This window comes from Pogona vitticeps, chromosome 8, assembly GCF_051106095.1.
Source record: "Pogona vitticeps strain Pit_001003342236 chromosome 8, PviZW2.1, whole genome shotgun sequence".
Lineage (NCBI taxonomy): Eukaryota > Metazoa > Chordata > Lepidosauria > Squamata > Agamidae > Pogona > Pogona vitticeps.
Genome location: NC_135790.1, coordinates 6,620,485 through 6,636,713, shown reverse-complemented (window position 1 = coordinate 6,636,713; position 16,229 = coordinate 6,620,485). Strand labels below are relative to the sequence as shown.

Below are 16,229 nucleotides of genomic sequence, written 5' to 3'. Positions count from 1 at the left end.
AAACGGTGGGCCTGACAACACCCTCCTCCTTTGTCTGCTCCCCCAAATTGAGAGCAGGTGCCCTGATCCAAAAAGCCCGGCATTTATTTTGTGTCGGACGTCAAGGCTGCTTAAAAATAGTGTGGAGGAGATGTAATGTGACATGACGCAATGTGAAGTGATGAGTACCCTGGTGTCTAATTGTCTCCTTGCAGATGTAAGGCAGCAAATTGGAAACTGCTGGAGCAGCTCGGAGGAACGGCTACCCACCTCTGCCTTTGGCTATTTCTGTAGATCTGGGTGATGGAACGGTTGCTTCTGTTTCGAACCATCAAGCTGTGGATGTTGTTGCTTTGGTAGCCAAAACAGCACCACCCACACAGTAGAGGGGGGTATTCACAAGGCTTGAGGGTACCCTAGGATTTGCAGAAGTGCATTAAAAATATGTTCAAGAGGAAATACTCAGAGCCAGGAAACCTGTCTAAAGTAGAACCATGCACTGGATAGACAAATCACAAGTTCTGAACTGAATGAGCCTGATTCAGAGAAATGTGTATGGAGACCAGAAAGCAGCAGAAGGAACATATTTGGTTCTAGAATGAATTGAACTGAATTTACAACAAATCTGAATCTGGGGCACAAAATGAATCCAACAGGAAACAAATTACTTTAGACAAATAGTGTTTTTATTTTTATTTTATTTTTAATTAAAGGTGTGTAGTACATAACTAGCAAGCTGTCTAAATCCAGCCCATTTACTTCTCTCTTTAAGGTTTAGCATATCTCCAGATGTTATACACATAAGTGCAAAACCAAAGAGACTGTCATCATTTTGGTTTACTAGTACCTTTACTTCACAAATTTACAGATCACATTGGATCTGGGGCGCAGGGTCAATCAGATGGGGGCACAAATCCCTCTGGGCCAAACCTAGGTGACTTCAGAAACCCTGAATTGGCCTACAGACTGATTTTGGGTCAATGATAGGAGAAGCCGGTGACTCAGTTCTGGGTTTTCATTTGAACTTAATTATTAGTTGTATTTACATCCTTATTTCTTTATCTTTCCTCCAATGAATTCGTTGAGGAGTCTTGTTCTCCCTTTTAATGGGATACGGAACAACATACATATAAAAACAAGAACATGGAAATAGAAATTGAAGGGAAGAGACAAAGAACTGGGCTGGAGAATTGAATAAAGAATGAGATTGATTTATGCATTTATTTCTTTTCATGTAAATTTACATGTCTTCTTCTTTGTGTCCCTGTACCACTCAGAGCGTCTCACAGAGTATAATATTTCACAAAATGTTCATTTAAATAATGAATAAAATACAAAGGATGTGATCAGCGTGAACATAACCTTAAAAAAAAAAGGAAACAGCAGATCAGATCTGATTGGAATGGAAATATTTCGAACAATGAGTGGAATTGCTTGAATAGTTTGGTAGTTTAGGTATCTGAGGTTGAGAGTTCGATTCCCCATTGGGCCTCCTTGTCAGGAGCTGGACTTGATGATCCATAGGGTCCCTTCCAGCTCTGCAATTCTAAGATGATGATGATGATGATATTCACAGATATAATCTCTGCTTCATTATTATTATTATTATTATTATTATTATTATTATTATTATTATTATTATTATTATTATCATCATCATCATCATCATCATCATCATCATCATCATCACCACCACCACCACCACCACCACCACCACCACCACCACCATCATCATCATCATCATCATCATCATCATCATCATCTTCATCATCTTCACGTTTCCAGATATTAAAACTGGTAACTGTGCGAGTGAGGAAAATGACAAAAGATTTCATCAACAATTGCGAGTAGAGCCCGACCTGGGATTTCTTCTGTGCTTTCCAGGACTGTTGTAGCCCTTTTGAAGGCGTTGTTTCTCCTCATGGTCAACTGTGACACAGGAAGAAGACCTTTCCCGCTGATCTCAGGAAGCAGTTAGGATTGTTTAGAATTAGAGAGGTTCCTAAGTGGTTAGAGATGCAACACACACCAAGAACAGTACTCAGACTCCACTCTAGTATAACAGTGAGAATTACTTAAAAGAACAAATGTTCATTCCGTACTGAAAATTCACATAACTTAAAAAGGGGCATGGCTGAAGGGAAGCAAAATGCAAGGGAGATAGGGAAAGTTACAGAAACTTGAATTCAGACTTCCAAAGAATAGCAAGGAGAGACAAGAGGGCCTTCTTAAATGAACAATGCAAAGAAATAGAGGAAGATAACAGAAAAGGAAAGACCAGAGATCTGTTCAGGAAAATTGGACATATTAGAGGAACATTTTGCGCAAAGATGAACATGATAAAAGACAAAAATGGGAGGGACCTAACAGAAGCAGAAGACGTCAAGAAGAGGTGGCAAGAATACACAGAGGAATTATATCAGAAAGATTTGGATATCCCGGACAACCCAGACAATGTAGTTGCTGACCTTGAGCCAGACATCCTGGAGAGCGAAGTCAAGTGGGCCTTAGAAAGCCTGGCTAACAACAAGGCCAGTGGAGGTGATGGCATTCCAGTTGAACTATTTAAAATCTTGAAAGATGATGCTGTTAAGGTGCTACATTCAATATGCCAGCAAGTTTGGAAAACTCAACAGTGGCCAGAGGATTGGAAAAGATCAGTCTACATCCCAATCCCAAAGAAAGGCAGTGCCAAAGAATGCTCCAACTACCGTACAATTGCACTCATTTCGCACGCTAGCAAGGTTATGCTCAAAATCCTCCAGGGTAGGCTTCAGCAGTATGTGGACCGAGAACTCCCAGAAGTACAAGCTGGATTCCGAAGAGGCAGAGGAACTCGAGACCAAATTGCTAACTTGCGCTGGATTATGGAGAAAGCCAGAGAGTTCCAGAAAAATATCTACTTCTGCTTCATTGACTATGCGAAAGCCTTTGACTGTGTGGACCACAGCAAACTATGGCAAGTTCTTAAAGAAATGGGAGTGCCTGACCATTTTATCTGTCTCCTGAGAAACCTATATGTGGGACAGGAAGCAACAGTTAGAACTGGTCATGGAACAACTGAGTGGTTCAAAATTGGGAAAGGAGTACGGCAAGGCTGTATATTGTCCCCCAGCTTATTTAACTTATATGCAGAATACATCATGCGGAAGGCTGGACTGGAAGAAACCCAAGCCGGAATTAAGATTGCCGGAAGAAATATCAACAACCTCCGATATGCAGATGATACCACTCTGATGGCAGAAAGTGAGGAGGAATTAAAGAACCTTGTAATGAGAGTGAAAGAGGAGAGTGCAAAAAACGGTCTGAAACTCAACATCAAAAAAACTAAGATCATGGCCACTGGTCCCATCACCTCCTGGGAAATAGAAGGGGAAGATATGGAGGCAGTGTCAAACTTTATCTTCCTGGGCTCCATGATTACTTCAGATGGAGACAGCAGCCCTGAAATTAAAAGGCGCCTTCTTCTTGGGAGGAAAGCGATGACAAATCTTGACAGCATCTTGAAAAGCAGAGACATCACCTTGCCAACAAAAGTCCGAATAGTCAAAGCTATGGTTTTTCCTGTCGTGATGTATGGAAGTGAGAGCTGGACCATAAAGAAAGCAGACCGCCGAAGAATTGATGCCTTTGAATTGTGGTGCTGGAGGAGGCTCTTGAGAATCTCCTGGACTGCAAGGAGAACAAACCTATCAGTTCTAAAGGAAATCAACCCTGAATGCTCACTTGAAGGACAGATCCTGAAGCTGAGGCTCCAGTACTTTGGCCATCTCATGAGAAGAAAAGAGTCCTTGGAAAAAACCTTGATGTTAGGAAGGTGTGATGGCAAGAGGAGAAGGGGACGACCAAGGATGAGATGGCTGGACAGTGTCTGCGAAGCAACCAACATGAACCTGACACAACTCCGGGAGGCAGTAGAAGACAGGAGGGCCTGGCGTGCTCTGGTCCATGGGGTCACGAAGAGTCGGACACGACTAAACGACTAAACACAACACACAAAAATTTTTATTGGTCTCCTCACCAATGAACTAAATCTCTGTATTATTTTTTCCCCTTTAAGTCAATATGCTAAGTTTCCCCCATTCATTTCCCTAAGTGACAGATGGGTAGGACTTCCTTCGTCTTATATTTAAAAAACTAACAACCACCCTAAATTGCTGGTTGGATGGTGGCCAGGAGGCAGCTGGATGTCTTAGTGCCTCACTAACTGAAAAGAGGATCCTGCTTCCAGCCCCCCTGCTTCCAGCCCCAGCCACATGGAAGCGGCCTAGGCAGGGAAATTACATCTGGAGACCACAGGCTCCATAACTCCAGACAGAATTATTTTGAGCCTGAATCTTCCTCTCTTGTCGAATATCAGCGAGAGGTGAGGAAAGGAATGAAATGCCTCAAGGCTCCATGGACACAACCCCTTGACGGGTTCACCTCTGCATCAGAGTCTTGGAGAGTTGGAACTGACAAGGGACTCGGGCCCAATCTTTGTCTTAAGACATCATTCCTTGTTAAATTGCCACAGCCTGGAGGTCTACACTGAAGAAATCCCAGGTCAGGCTCTACTCGCAATTGTTGATGAAATCTTTTGTCATTTTCCTCACTCACACAGATACCAGTTTTAATATCTGGAAACATGATAATAATAATAACTGTGTGCATCAAGTCAAACCCTTCTCAGGATGTCCTAGGTAAAGAGTACTCAGAAGTGGTTTTACCATGCCCTTCTTCTGGGGACATCCTGGGATGGTACAGCTTGCCCAGGGCCACACAGTCTGACTTTACTCCCTGGAGGCACTGTGGGGGATAGAACTCCCAACCTAGGTCTCTGTAGCCAGACCTCTAATTCACTGAGCTATCCCGTCAGAGTTCATAGCTGTTTGACACACACACACACAAATCTTACACCATAATTTAGCAAAGGAACGTACGCTTTTCAGTTACTGCTATTTCAAAATTGATTGCCATGTTAGGGCAGTATTAGCAATCATATTGCCTTGTGAACCAAATGATCCAGAGATGCGTCAGCAGATCCCAGTCTGTCTTCTGCCCCTGATCTTGAAAAATGCCCACAATTCCATAGCTAGCTAGCTCATGGGGAGGGGAAACAAGGAAATTTTCATTCCCTTAAAAACTACTTTTTCAAAGTTGTGCTCTGCTCATTATCCACAGTTGTACCCTATCCACAATTGTTTTTATTGTTATTGTTATTATTGTACAGAGCTGAGGATGATGCCACAAACAGATCAGCCTCACCATAACATTATCTCAGCAGAAGTGTTGGTTCTGTTCCAGGAGTGTTTCTCTTGACAGTGGTAACAAGAACATGTAGCAATACAATTGATGAATGTTTTGCTAGGTTGTGCAAAAACAAAGCAAAATGGCATTTATTTATTTATTTATTTATTTATTTATTTATTTATTTATTTATTTATTTATTTATTTATTTATTTATTTATTTTATTTTATTTTATTTTATTTTATTTTATTTTATTTTATTTTATTTTATTTTATTAGATTTCTATCCCGGCCCCCTAGACAAAGTCTACTCAGGGCGGGTTCCATTAAACATTATAAACTAAAACAATTCAAAACAATTCAAAACAATAATGTTAGTAACGCTCAAGATGGGAAAACAGAAAATTATAATAAGAATAAGGTCAAGTATTGTACAGGAGGGAAGGCCTGCCTGGAGAGCCAAGTTTTTAATTGGCTCTTAAAAACACCCCACACCACCTCAGTTTGTTTGCATTGTCCCTAATGAGTTTAAGATCAAGGTGTTTTAGTTAAGAGGGAGAGAATTGCCCTCCCAGTTCCAAGAAGGGTTTGCATTGCATGTGTCCCTTACACCCAGTCTCAATCAAAAGGCAAGTATTTTTGCAAAGAGGAAGCAAGCATTGAAGACGTGATGGTGTTAGTAATGAGAGAAATTTGAGAGACCTTGAGCGGCACATGTCCAGAGCGATTGTATATCTTGTTACCAATACCGAGGCTGGTTTTTCAGTAAGTTACTGTTGTATCCCTCAGAGGCCACATCAGTAGAAGCTAATGGGGGAGTCAAATAGTTACATGCCACAATATTTTCCTCCTTAAGTAAGTGTGCCTGACTTTTTTCAGATGTTCTGAGCCCAGATCTCTCCTTTTATAGCATTACTGAGTTTAGTTCTTTTGAGTGGCGATCGTTGGCAGCACGGCATGTTGTAGCAACTGTCCAAAAGGTTGAGTGGGGTTGACAAGCCTCAACACATGTTGTGAATGCCTCCAAATCCATTCCAGAACTTAGACTTCCTGATTCTAGCCACCCCAGGAGCGCATCTGCATCATTAAAGTGGCCACGCCTTCTGCGCCGGTTCCTAGAGACATCTGATCGGGCTTCATGTCATCCCATTTGGATTATTATAACATGTTCTGTGTGGGTCTGATTTTGGAGACTGTTTGGAAACTCAAGTAATCCGGCACAATACAGCAAAAAAACATTGGCAAGAACTAGTTGTAGTAAGCACACAACTCACCTGTTTAAGGGGCCTTGTGACACAGTGGTTAAACTTCAATACTGCAGTCAAGACTCTGCTCACGACCTGAGTTTTATCCTGGGCTCAGGTGGCTGGCTTGAGGTTGGCTCAATCTTCCATTCTTCCAAGGTCAATAAACTGAGTACCCAGCTTGCTGGTAGCAGTGGGCAATGTATAGCCTGCATATTTGAACTGTAAACCGCCCAGAGAGTGCTTTAAGCAATACAGTGGTGCCTCGCTTGACAATGTTAATTCGTTCCAGCAAAATCACTGTAGAGCAAAAACATCGTCAAACGAAACAAAAAAAAAAACCCCATTGAAACGCATTGAAAACTGTTCAATGCATTCCAATGGGCTGAATATCTTCTCGTCCAGCGAAGATCCTCCATACGGCAGCCATTTTCGGTCCCTGTAAACCGAGGAATCCGTCCTAGAAAATGGGGGGGGGGCATTTTCTTCAGCCAGTGGCTATTTTGAAACCTGACGATCAGCTGTTTGCTGATCGTTGTAAAGCAAAAATCGGTCCCTGAAGTAGGGAACCGATAATTGCTAAGCGAAATTCCCCCATTTCAACCATCGTTTTGCAATCACAAAAGTGATCACAAAAACGTCAATGTAATGCGGGTTCGTCGTAGAGCGGGGTAATCGTCCAGTGGGGCATAACTGTATAGGCAGCGCTCGTTGCTTTTCACTTTATAACAGCACCATTTCCAGGCTGAGTTCAAAGTGTAAACCCTATACAACTTGAATTGTATAGATTTGTCTGGTGGAGGCCTTTTGTTTGGTCCCACTGCTCTCACAGGTATGTCTGGGAAGGACATGAGAAAGGAAACTGGGCTTTTCTAATGATCCCCCTAGGATCTAAAGCTTCCTTCCCCAGAAGATTTAGGCTGGCCTCTTCCCTAATAACATGCAAGCGGGCAAAGAGTTCCTTGCCAGCCAGGCCTTTGGTGACTGAACAGATTAGAAAGAAAGGAGGCTGCAAGGGAGAATGCAACATTTCTCTTTTTCTGGTGTGTTTTTAAATGTTTGGAGTTGTTTGAAGCCAGTGCTCTTTTCCCTGCCATATGTTTAATTCTATTTCAATATCGTAATTGGCTGTGTTTCCAGCTCTATCTGTTTTATAATCATTTTGGGGTGTCCACATTGAAAAGGGCTGGGAATTAATTAATTAATGCAGAGACACATCAATGAAGGCTGACAGATATCTCAATGTGACTGTGCACCATTTAGGTTGTTTGCATCTGATAGATGGGAAGAATGTGTTATCATTTTGGAAGCATTAATAAACCCCTCTGGGATTGTCAGTATTCACACACTGAAACATTTCAGCCAGGATCCTGTTGAGCATCAAGGGAGCAACATGCACGGACTGATAACATGGGGGGGGGGGGAATCTCATGCTTCCGGAAGCATTGAACTTACGGAAACAAAACCCCTTTGGGAATATCTGATTTTTGGTTGAACAAAGAGGTCATGGATGCATCTTTGCCCAAGTGCCCTCATGCTACAGACATCCCATGAACCACTCATGGTACAGTCATCACACGAATGGCATAACCAAACAGCATCCCAGCTTGTGTCCTGAGTAAGACAGCTTCTTATGCTTAGCGATATGCAGATCTATTAAAACCAGATCCATGAACTTCCTCCTTTCCTCACCTCTGTGTTTGATCGGAGTCTGCTTTCCTCTCTTGTTTCTTGGTTCGTTTTTATATTTCTTTATTAAGAGCATTTTGTATTTTCTTTGGTGGCCTTTTTTTTAAAAAAATAACCTTACTCTTCACATTTCTGTGCATGTTTTTTAAGCTCTACATGTTGCCTTGATGTGTTTCTCCCCTTGACTTAAGGCATTTTCATGCCACGTTCTTGACACATATTTGGAAGGGGCACATGGGAAAATGTACACGTTTCAATTAAATGTTTGCATTTTGTCAAATGTACCCACAACTGCATGTGGTACCATGCAGATTCCAGACTAGAAACTGCTTCTGATTGTATTAAATCATCCTAAAAATTCTGCCTATCATCCAATCTTACTCTCCTTGTTACCAATGTTGTACAGTTGGTTCTCTTCTTACATATTTGTTCTTCCTTGCAAGTAGAAGAGGAACAAAAGTTCTTTACTTTGAAAGATGTTTATTAGTATTATTAACAATATGTGCGTAAGGTGTGTATGTCACCACAGCATCTGGATGATTTTTGACAGGTTTAATCAAGCGTTTCATCAGATAATGGCCATCTTTTGAGGCTAACACAAGGTAGCACCTCTCTAATTCTTCCATCCATTTCTCTCCAATAAAAGATAGGAGAGAGAAAAGAGACTCCCTGTGGGATAATCACGGAGCTTCCAATATTCCCCCACACATTGTGGAATGTCTTGTCCTGCATTGAACCACCTTTATTGAAAAGTTACATCGATTCAATATATAGTAATACAGGCAAAAATAATTACAGCTTTGTGAGCTGTGTAAGACCTTAATCCAGAGCTCACAAACATTCAATAAAAAGTAGTATAGAGTGCGAAATAGGCTTTTGGCAGCCCAGCCCCAAAGGGAAGCAACAGCCTGTCAAACAGCCTTTGAGAACAACAGGTAGGCTTAAAAAGTCCCATGAAGTCATCGCTTCATATGCCGGGAGATGACAGACCATGTGCAAGAATGGGCATTTCAGAAATCAATTAATACTCCTTGCATTTTTTCCCCCACTGAAGACATTGATTTAACAGCAGAAGCCTTGTGCCATGGCATTTCAGTTCTGGGATAAGCATTCCTTTGACCCAGTTAAAATAAATAAAAATTAATTAAATTTATACTTGCTGCTCCATTAGGACCGCCATCAGCTGGACTACTGACTGGGCTAGAAGGTGAACAACTGAGGGCCTACTCACACAGACCATTAGAATTGTTTTTCCTCCTTTTTTAATATCAATATATTTGTATGTATAGTCACATGTTGTATGTAGTGTTGGGCCCATTCACGTGGCTGTCAGGTCAAACAATACATTTCTTGCTATTTGTACTGGTTTTGTTGTCTACAAATGCCATCACATTCATTTTCTGTCCTGTTTCTGGGTCTCTGCTGCCCTAAAATGTTCTCTTTTTTTTAAAAAAAAAAATCATAAGTACATATCTCAAAAGCAGCATATACATGCCATTTTCCTGTCACTTGCAATTGTTAGTTGATGCACCAACTGGTGGGATATGTCACTAGATCAATGTAGGCAGCATTAAAAAGGAGTGGAATTGTTTTTGAAAAGTTAGAAGAATTTTAATTATAAGCCACACAAAAGGCAGGATGATGGGTACAATAGGTAAGACATTGACTAAGCCATACATCGGTAAACTCTTGTGGAGAAAAAAAATAAAAAAAAAAAGTGATTTATCGCTAAGCATTTTTTAAAAATTAAAGGGTATAAGAGTGGTGGCCATGCAGTACTCCAAAAACCCAACCTGTTTGCAAAGAAAATAAATGGCCAGCAGCATTCATCAAAATGATAAGGATTGAAGTGATACAGGGTTTGGATCAAATTTAAATGGCCGTATGAGCAAGGTGGTGGTGGTGGTGGGAACTTAGCTGGACAAAAAATATATTACCCTGCATCATGTCAATGAAAATTTATAAAATGATTAAATAATGGTAGAATTTATATAATCGGGGCTCTTTTGGCACATATGACTGCACCCTGAGACTAGATCCAGCTTCTTCTCTTATGTTTCAGTTGTGTTTTCTTCTGTTTTAAAAGGCATGGAGATGTTAATGTTTTCCTCTTTTTGTTTTCAGCTATGACTGGTCTTGTTGTTCCTCCAATGTAAAAGAAGAGGGATTGTTGGAAGTCCCCCCCCCCCATTTCTTTCCTTTTTTTACAGCACAAAAACTACTTGTCGTTATGGAGCTAAAAAAGAGATGGGAAAAAAATCAAGAAAGCACTATAAGTTCTATTGGTGGGGGAAGCGATGCACAGGAAAAAAAAAGGGGGGGACTCTTTTTTTCTGGATCGGCTCCCCTCCTCTGTTCCCGGTTTGCTTGCATCAATATCCAAGAACATTTAAGAAGAGGGAATTGCCAAGATCCAGGTGTCCACTGCTTATGGGATTGAATCTGCAGACCAAGTCCACTTGTTTGTTTGTTTTCTTATGGCTACAAAACCTTCCTAACATTTGTAAAAAAAAAAAAATATAAAAGTAAAAAATTAAAAAGAGGAACAGACTAGCCAACCATTCAAGCTTGATATTTTGGATACTCTTTTTGTTTTACTTTGTAGGGGGGAAAAGTTGAAGTTTCTATTTTCTATGGAGCCTTTCAGATACCAATTTAGTTTATGCAGAAATAAATAAATAAATAAACCATGAAACAGGGTACCAGCATGGAAGACTTTCTTATAAAACTGATACGAATGGTGGAACGTGGATGTATGTGTGTATTTGCCTATAGTTTAATCTCTTTTAAAATGGAAAAAATGTAAGATGTTTTACAATTATTTAAATAAATAAACTTGTAAGTTATTGTATGTAGAGGTAGAAATGGAAGACTTTGGGGGGTGGGAGGGTTTTTTTTCCTCCTGTTTCCTGTTGTATAATGAACAACAGCAAACATTAATAATAATAATGCAAAAATGCAGCAACAAACTCTTGTAGAATCGGTCTTTACTTCTCTCCTGCTCCATATTGAACCATGTACAAGAATGTCTTAAATTCTTCACAAAGGACTCATCCACAAGTTTTTATACAGCATAATGGTATATATGCATATATATAAATATAGGACAGTAGTTAATGTATGAATATTATACACTTTGATTCAATTAAGGTTTCAGGTAATGACGTACAGTAAGCTGTCTAGTTTCATACATCCTATCAGCAACTATGTGACATGTATGGGCTTTTTAAAACCAGGTATTCGTGTGGAACTGTCATTACTTTTCAGGTTGTAATATGCACAAGAGGTAATGGAGAAACTTTCTCCAGTTGGTTGCTCTCCTTGTAGTAAAGGCAGAATGCTGCATATGTTTCAGGCAATACTGACATGTACAGATGAAGGTTGAAATTTGTGAATGACTCAATGCCGGCATAAATGACACTCAACATTCACTATGCGTCCTGGAATTGAGGAGTATTTGTGAAAATTTGTCCTGGAGTCACATCATAATTCTAAATTTGTCCATATTCACATCATAATGTCAACAGCCATCAGATTTCAATTATTCAGTGTAACAGTAACCAAAGTCCAATTTTTAATTCCCAACTAGAATACAGTCATCAAGTCAGAACTGCTGGATAGCGTAGTGGTTTAGGTTGGGAGTTCGAATTCCCCACTGGGCCTCCTTGATGTTCCATAGGGTCCCTTCCAGCTCTGCAATTCTAACATTATTATTACTATTAAGTCAACAAGACTTTGGTATGTCAGCATATACATAAGCACCACTGATTCAATGACTCTTACATTAACAGTTGCAGTTAGCTCATACATTTGATTAGAAACCTAATACAGCGGAAGAGCAACAATACATCCAGAATTCCAGTTAGAACCGACATTTTGATCTCCGACAGATCACTGTTTTCCATCAGTTGGATGTGAAGCTCTATCTATCATTTAAAAAATAGATAAGAAATGTTTCTCTGTTCATTTGGATAGAAGGACAGGTTGGATTCAAGCCTATGTGTAACAGGTTGCTTCACTGAAATGAGCAAGAAAACATGCTTTCAAATGAGATCCCTCTGTGCATGCAAACTTACACAGATGTATAATTTGGGGCAATGATCTCTAGCCGCTCATGAACAATGTCCATGGCTCCTCCCTCAATGTGCTGATCGCTGGTAAAAGCCTGGCTGAAACTTGGTAGCTTCCTTAAGACCATCTAAACCCCCTTCTGTTGCTGTCATTGTAACCATCTCTACTGGAGTCCCGTTATGTTGATAATATGCCTATAAAAACCTATTGATCACTTATTGGCTTTTTACAATATACTATTTATATATGTACCTGTATTTTAAGGTGAAACCCAACCTCTGTGCACCCAATGAGGGTAACTGTGTTTTTCAGGGGAATAAAAACATTAGTGTTTTCCCATGATAATTGTTTGTGGAAGTTCATGACCAATAAGAAATGAAAAAGTGTGTCGCTGCTGTCTTTGTTAGAGTGAGTTTGCATGTTATCAGGTATCACACCACGTTCTCTCTTGGAACCTGAGTCATGGAGCCTGGACGTCTTTCTTACTAGGTTGAAACATTTTGCTACTTGTCTAACCTAGTAGGAAAGAAGTCCAGTTGCCATGACTCGACTTCCAAATAACCTCACCTGGATGCCTGGGAATCTTCACAGATACACATTCTTCCTTATTACATTGAACGATCAGGAGACGAATAGCAATGTTTATTTCAAGCAAATGCTCCTCTCTTTCCTTCCTGACTGGAGGTTGGTAAGTATAGATGCTATTTTTACTATAACGGATCTCTGCGCAATACCGTTGATTTGCATCCCTAAACTATTCTCAGTCAACAACTTCTTCACTGTCTTTGTACTTCTTCATTTATTTTACCTCAAATGGTCAGATGTGATCATCCGTACTTTTATTTTCTCGTTACATGATTTTCTGGTTTTAATTCATTCCCCTTAGTACTTTTTCATTGGCCACTCTCACAATCTAGGAAACCCTTGGCATCCTTCAATAAAGACTTATTTCAACTGTTGCTATAGCTGCCTATGTTAAAGTCTGTTATTTCATGTCATATGGACTGATGCAATCTGCATTCTCGAAATCACTTATATATTTTTGTTGCTCATATTCATCTTAAAGAGGTGATTGATCCTGGCTGCCTCCATTCTGACGTTTTTTTTTTACATGGCTATGATCCTGCTGCCAATTCCAAGTAAATTCCATGGTGCTTGCATTTGCTAGCACAATACACTCCACACATTTCATGTCAGCTTCCCCAAACAGTGGCCAACAAAATACCTAAATCTGTAGGCAGGAGATGATGGTGATAGCCTTCTACCTTTCCCATTCCCAACCGCAGTAAGAAGATTGTAGCCTCTGATACCCAAACATAACTGTAATAAAAATATCCCAGATCCTCATGCAGTCGTGCTATCACTTTTCTCCCCTCTGAACTGACACAGAGATCTGATGACTGCATGTCAAAGTAACTCACACAAGTAGAGAAGGGGAAGTACGGCTTGAAAGCTACAGTAATATGCCCTGGTGCCAATATCACTTTGAGAAAATCCTCCAGCTAAACTGGAGGGCAGGATCAGAACAACAATGAAGGGAATATGTCCAAACAGGAGGAATGATGGTCTGTACCAACCTAACATAAAAGAACAAAGAGTCATATAGCACTGTGAAGACTGCCAGATTCGTTTTAACTTGAGTTTGTGTGGATTGCAACCCTCTGCTTCTCATGCCACAATGTACAATATTTGAGCCTCGGGTATTAGTATATAATGACCTACGTTGTGGGGATGGGAACATGGTGAAATGACAAGGAGAAAATGGCCACCGGTCATAAATTGAGATAGGCATGAACCAGAAAACCACTGGTTCATGATGGTTTGTGGTTTGTGGCTAACCACGAACCAACACAAACCCTCAGAAAAATGAACTAATTTGTGTTTGAGGGGGCCCTACCCTTTACTTCTGATGCCATGACATACAACACCTCGGGTATAAATATATAGCGAGCCTGAGGGGATAGGAAAATGGTATAGTGGCATAGACAAAATGGCCGTGGTCATAAACTTTCACAGGGATAGTTGGCATAAACAACATCCTGGGTAGCTACAGTTTCAGGTGCCAGCACCCAGACCCCCGTAGTCAATGTTGCCACTGCCATGCTGGCTGTGGGATTCCAGGAAGTGCTGTCCAAAACACCACTTTCTCCTTCTCTGGAGAGCAAATCCTATGAAATAATGTGTGGCAGGTTGACTAAAGAACTGGTGGATAGCTCAGTGGTTTATTTGAGTTTGGGAGTTCGATTCCCCATGGTGCCTCCTTGATGACCCATACGGTCCCTTCCAGCTTTGCCATTCTAAGATTGATGATGATTTACTTTGAGCAACATTATCCCCATTAAAACCTCTACTCTTCACTTTTAAAAAAAATAGCAATGATGTTCTTGTAATCAGCAGAAACAACTTCCGTAATTGACCAAAGATATTTCAAAAGGACAGAAAGACTTTAACCGTCATACAAACTTGCAGTGTTTCCATGCTCTTTAAAAAATGTATGAAGCATAGCATATTGGTGAAAATATTGCTTGATTCATTTTGTATCATCTGCAGGGTTTACAACAACCAGGTGGGGGCCATGACTGCTGAAATGGGATTTTTTTCTTTTTTTTTCTTTGAAGCTTCTGTTGAATTAGGGCTTACAGTCCTCCTTTTCCACCACTCATGACAAAGATTCATAAAACTTGCCATTTTTCACATATTCGCTTTCCAAAGCAGGATTTTCACACATTTTTCCCCATAGTAGAGTGTTCCAGAAAGGTATACTATGGCACATCTGAAGCATTTAAAAAACAAAACAAAACAAAAACAATTTGTTCCATGATGTTTACGATTTCATTCTTTGTTTCTTTATAGAAATAGTTTGCATTTTCGGGAATGTGGTCACTACTTTGTGTCACTTTTTCATCCCATAAGTACATTTAAATATATGTTGAAATTAGATGTACTTATCTTTCTCCTCAGTTTAACATGTTTGCTGCATAGCTAGATGACTAAAAACTACATGTCAAGAACTGCTTTTGAGTGATATGTTGAGTTTATTGGCTTCAAGAACTGTACTATTCACTGAAGTAGAAACAAATTTCAGCCAAGATTTGCCTTCCTTTTTTTCATACTATGTAAACATTGCTGAAATCAGTTCACAGAATATCTGCAGTTCAACATGATGCATGTTCAGTGTTTCTGGGCAGAAAAATCAACCCCAAAACCAGTGGGAGGGAATCAGTTTCTTTTCACAATTAGTTTCCAACAGTTTAGGCTGAGGTCACACCAGGGAAATGTTCCCCTGTGCTATCCATACTTTTCACACTTTGTTGTACTGAATCACTTTCATGTGCTATATAAATACCTGAACAAACATTCCAATGTGTTTTAATGTTACCAATTCATTTCCTCCTAATTTAGTCATCATGGCCAGCTATACCATGATACCAATTAATTTTCTCTTTTTGTTTTCAGAGGCACTACAGCCCCTTAGTTTCATAAAAAGAATAATAATGATACAATGGGTTCTATAAAATTTCCTCTGTTGCACTGGCGCCTCTGGTAGAATCGCATTGCACTCAATGGACCCACCCCCCCAATCCAAGCTTGCCAAACAGTAGGTGGAGTGATGTAACACCTACTTGGCCATTGCCATAAGTTTACAGACATATTGACATACTGGCTGCTAAAAAAATTATAGGAGGGCAGCTTTGCAGTAGTAATGGCAGCCGCCTACCCAGGGATGTGGCTTCAGAAAAGAATCAATAGGGTTGTGCACACTTGTCAGAGGGCTAAGGAATATATCAAAACACCAATGGAACAAAATAACAGAAGCTTCTCAGTGAGGGGGAAATTAACCACAGTTACTTCGTTGCCAGATAAATGATTCGATAATGGCCGTGCATCACAATTTATGCAGCAATTTGAGAGGAGTATAACTAGGGAGCATTTCTCTGGTGTGACTGTGGCTTTAATTCATTATAGAAGCCAAATAATGGCCAGAATCCTGTTGTGCAACTTTACACAGCACAATTT

General features: G+C 40.2%; 1 protein-coding gene across 2 annotated transcripts in view; it reads left to right on the top strand.

Annotated features, from left to right (window-relative positions):
• Nucleotides 1-12,557, top strand: part of EBF2 (EBF transcription factor 2) — a 267,672-nt gene extending 255,115 nt beyond the window's left edge. For both annotated transcript variants that reach the window (XM_072978815.2, XM_078379733.1), the window contains exon 16: nt 10,266-12,557. In XM_072978815.2, coding sequence (XP_072834916.1) covers nt 10,266-10,297 — 32 coding nt within the window. In that variant the 3' untranslated portion in view covers nt 10,298-12,557. The remainder of the gene's footprint in view (nt 1-10,265) is intronic.
• The last annotated feature ends 3,672 nt before the right edge of the window (nt 12,558-16,229 follow it).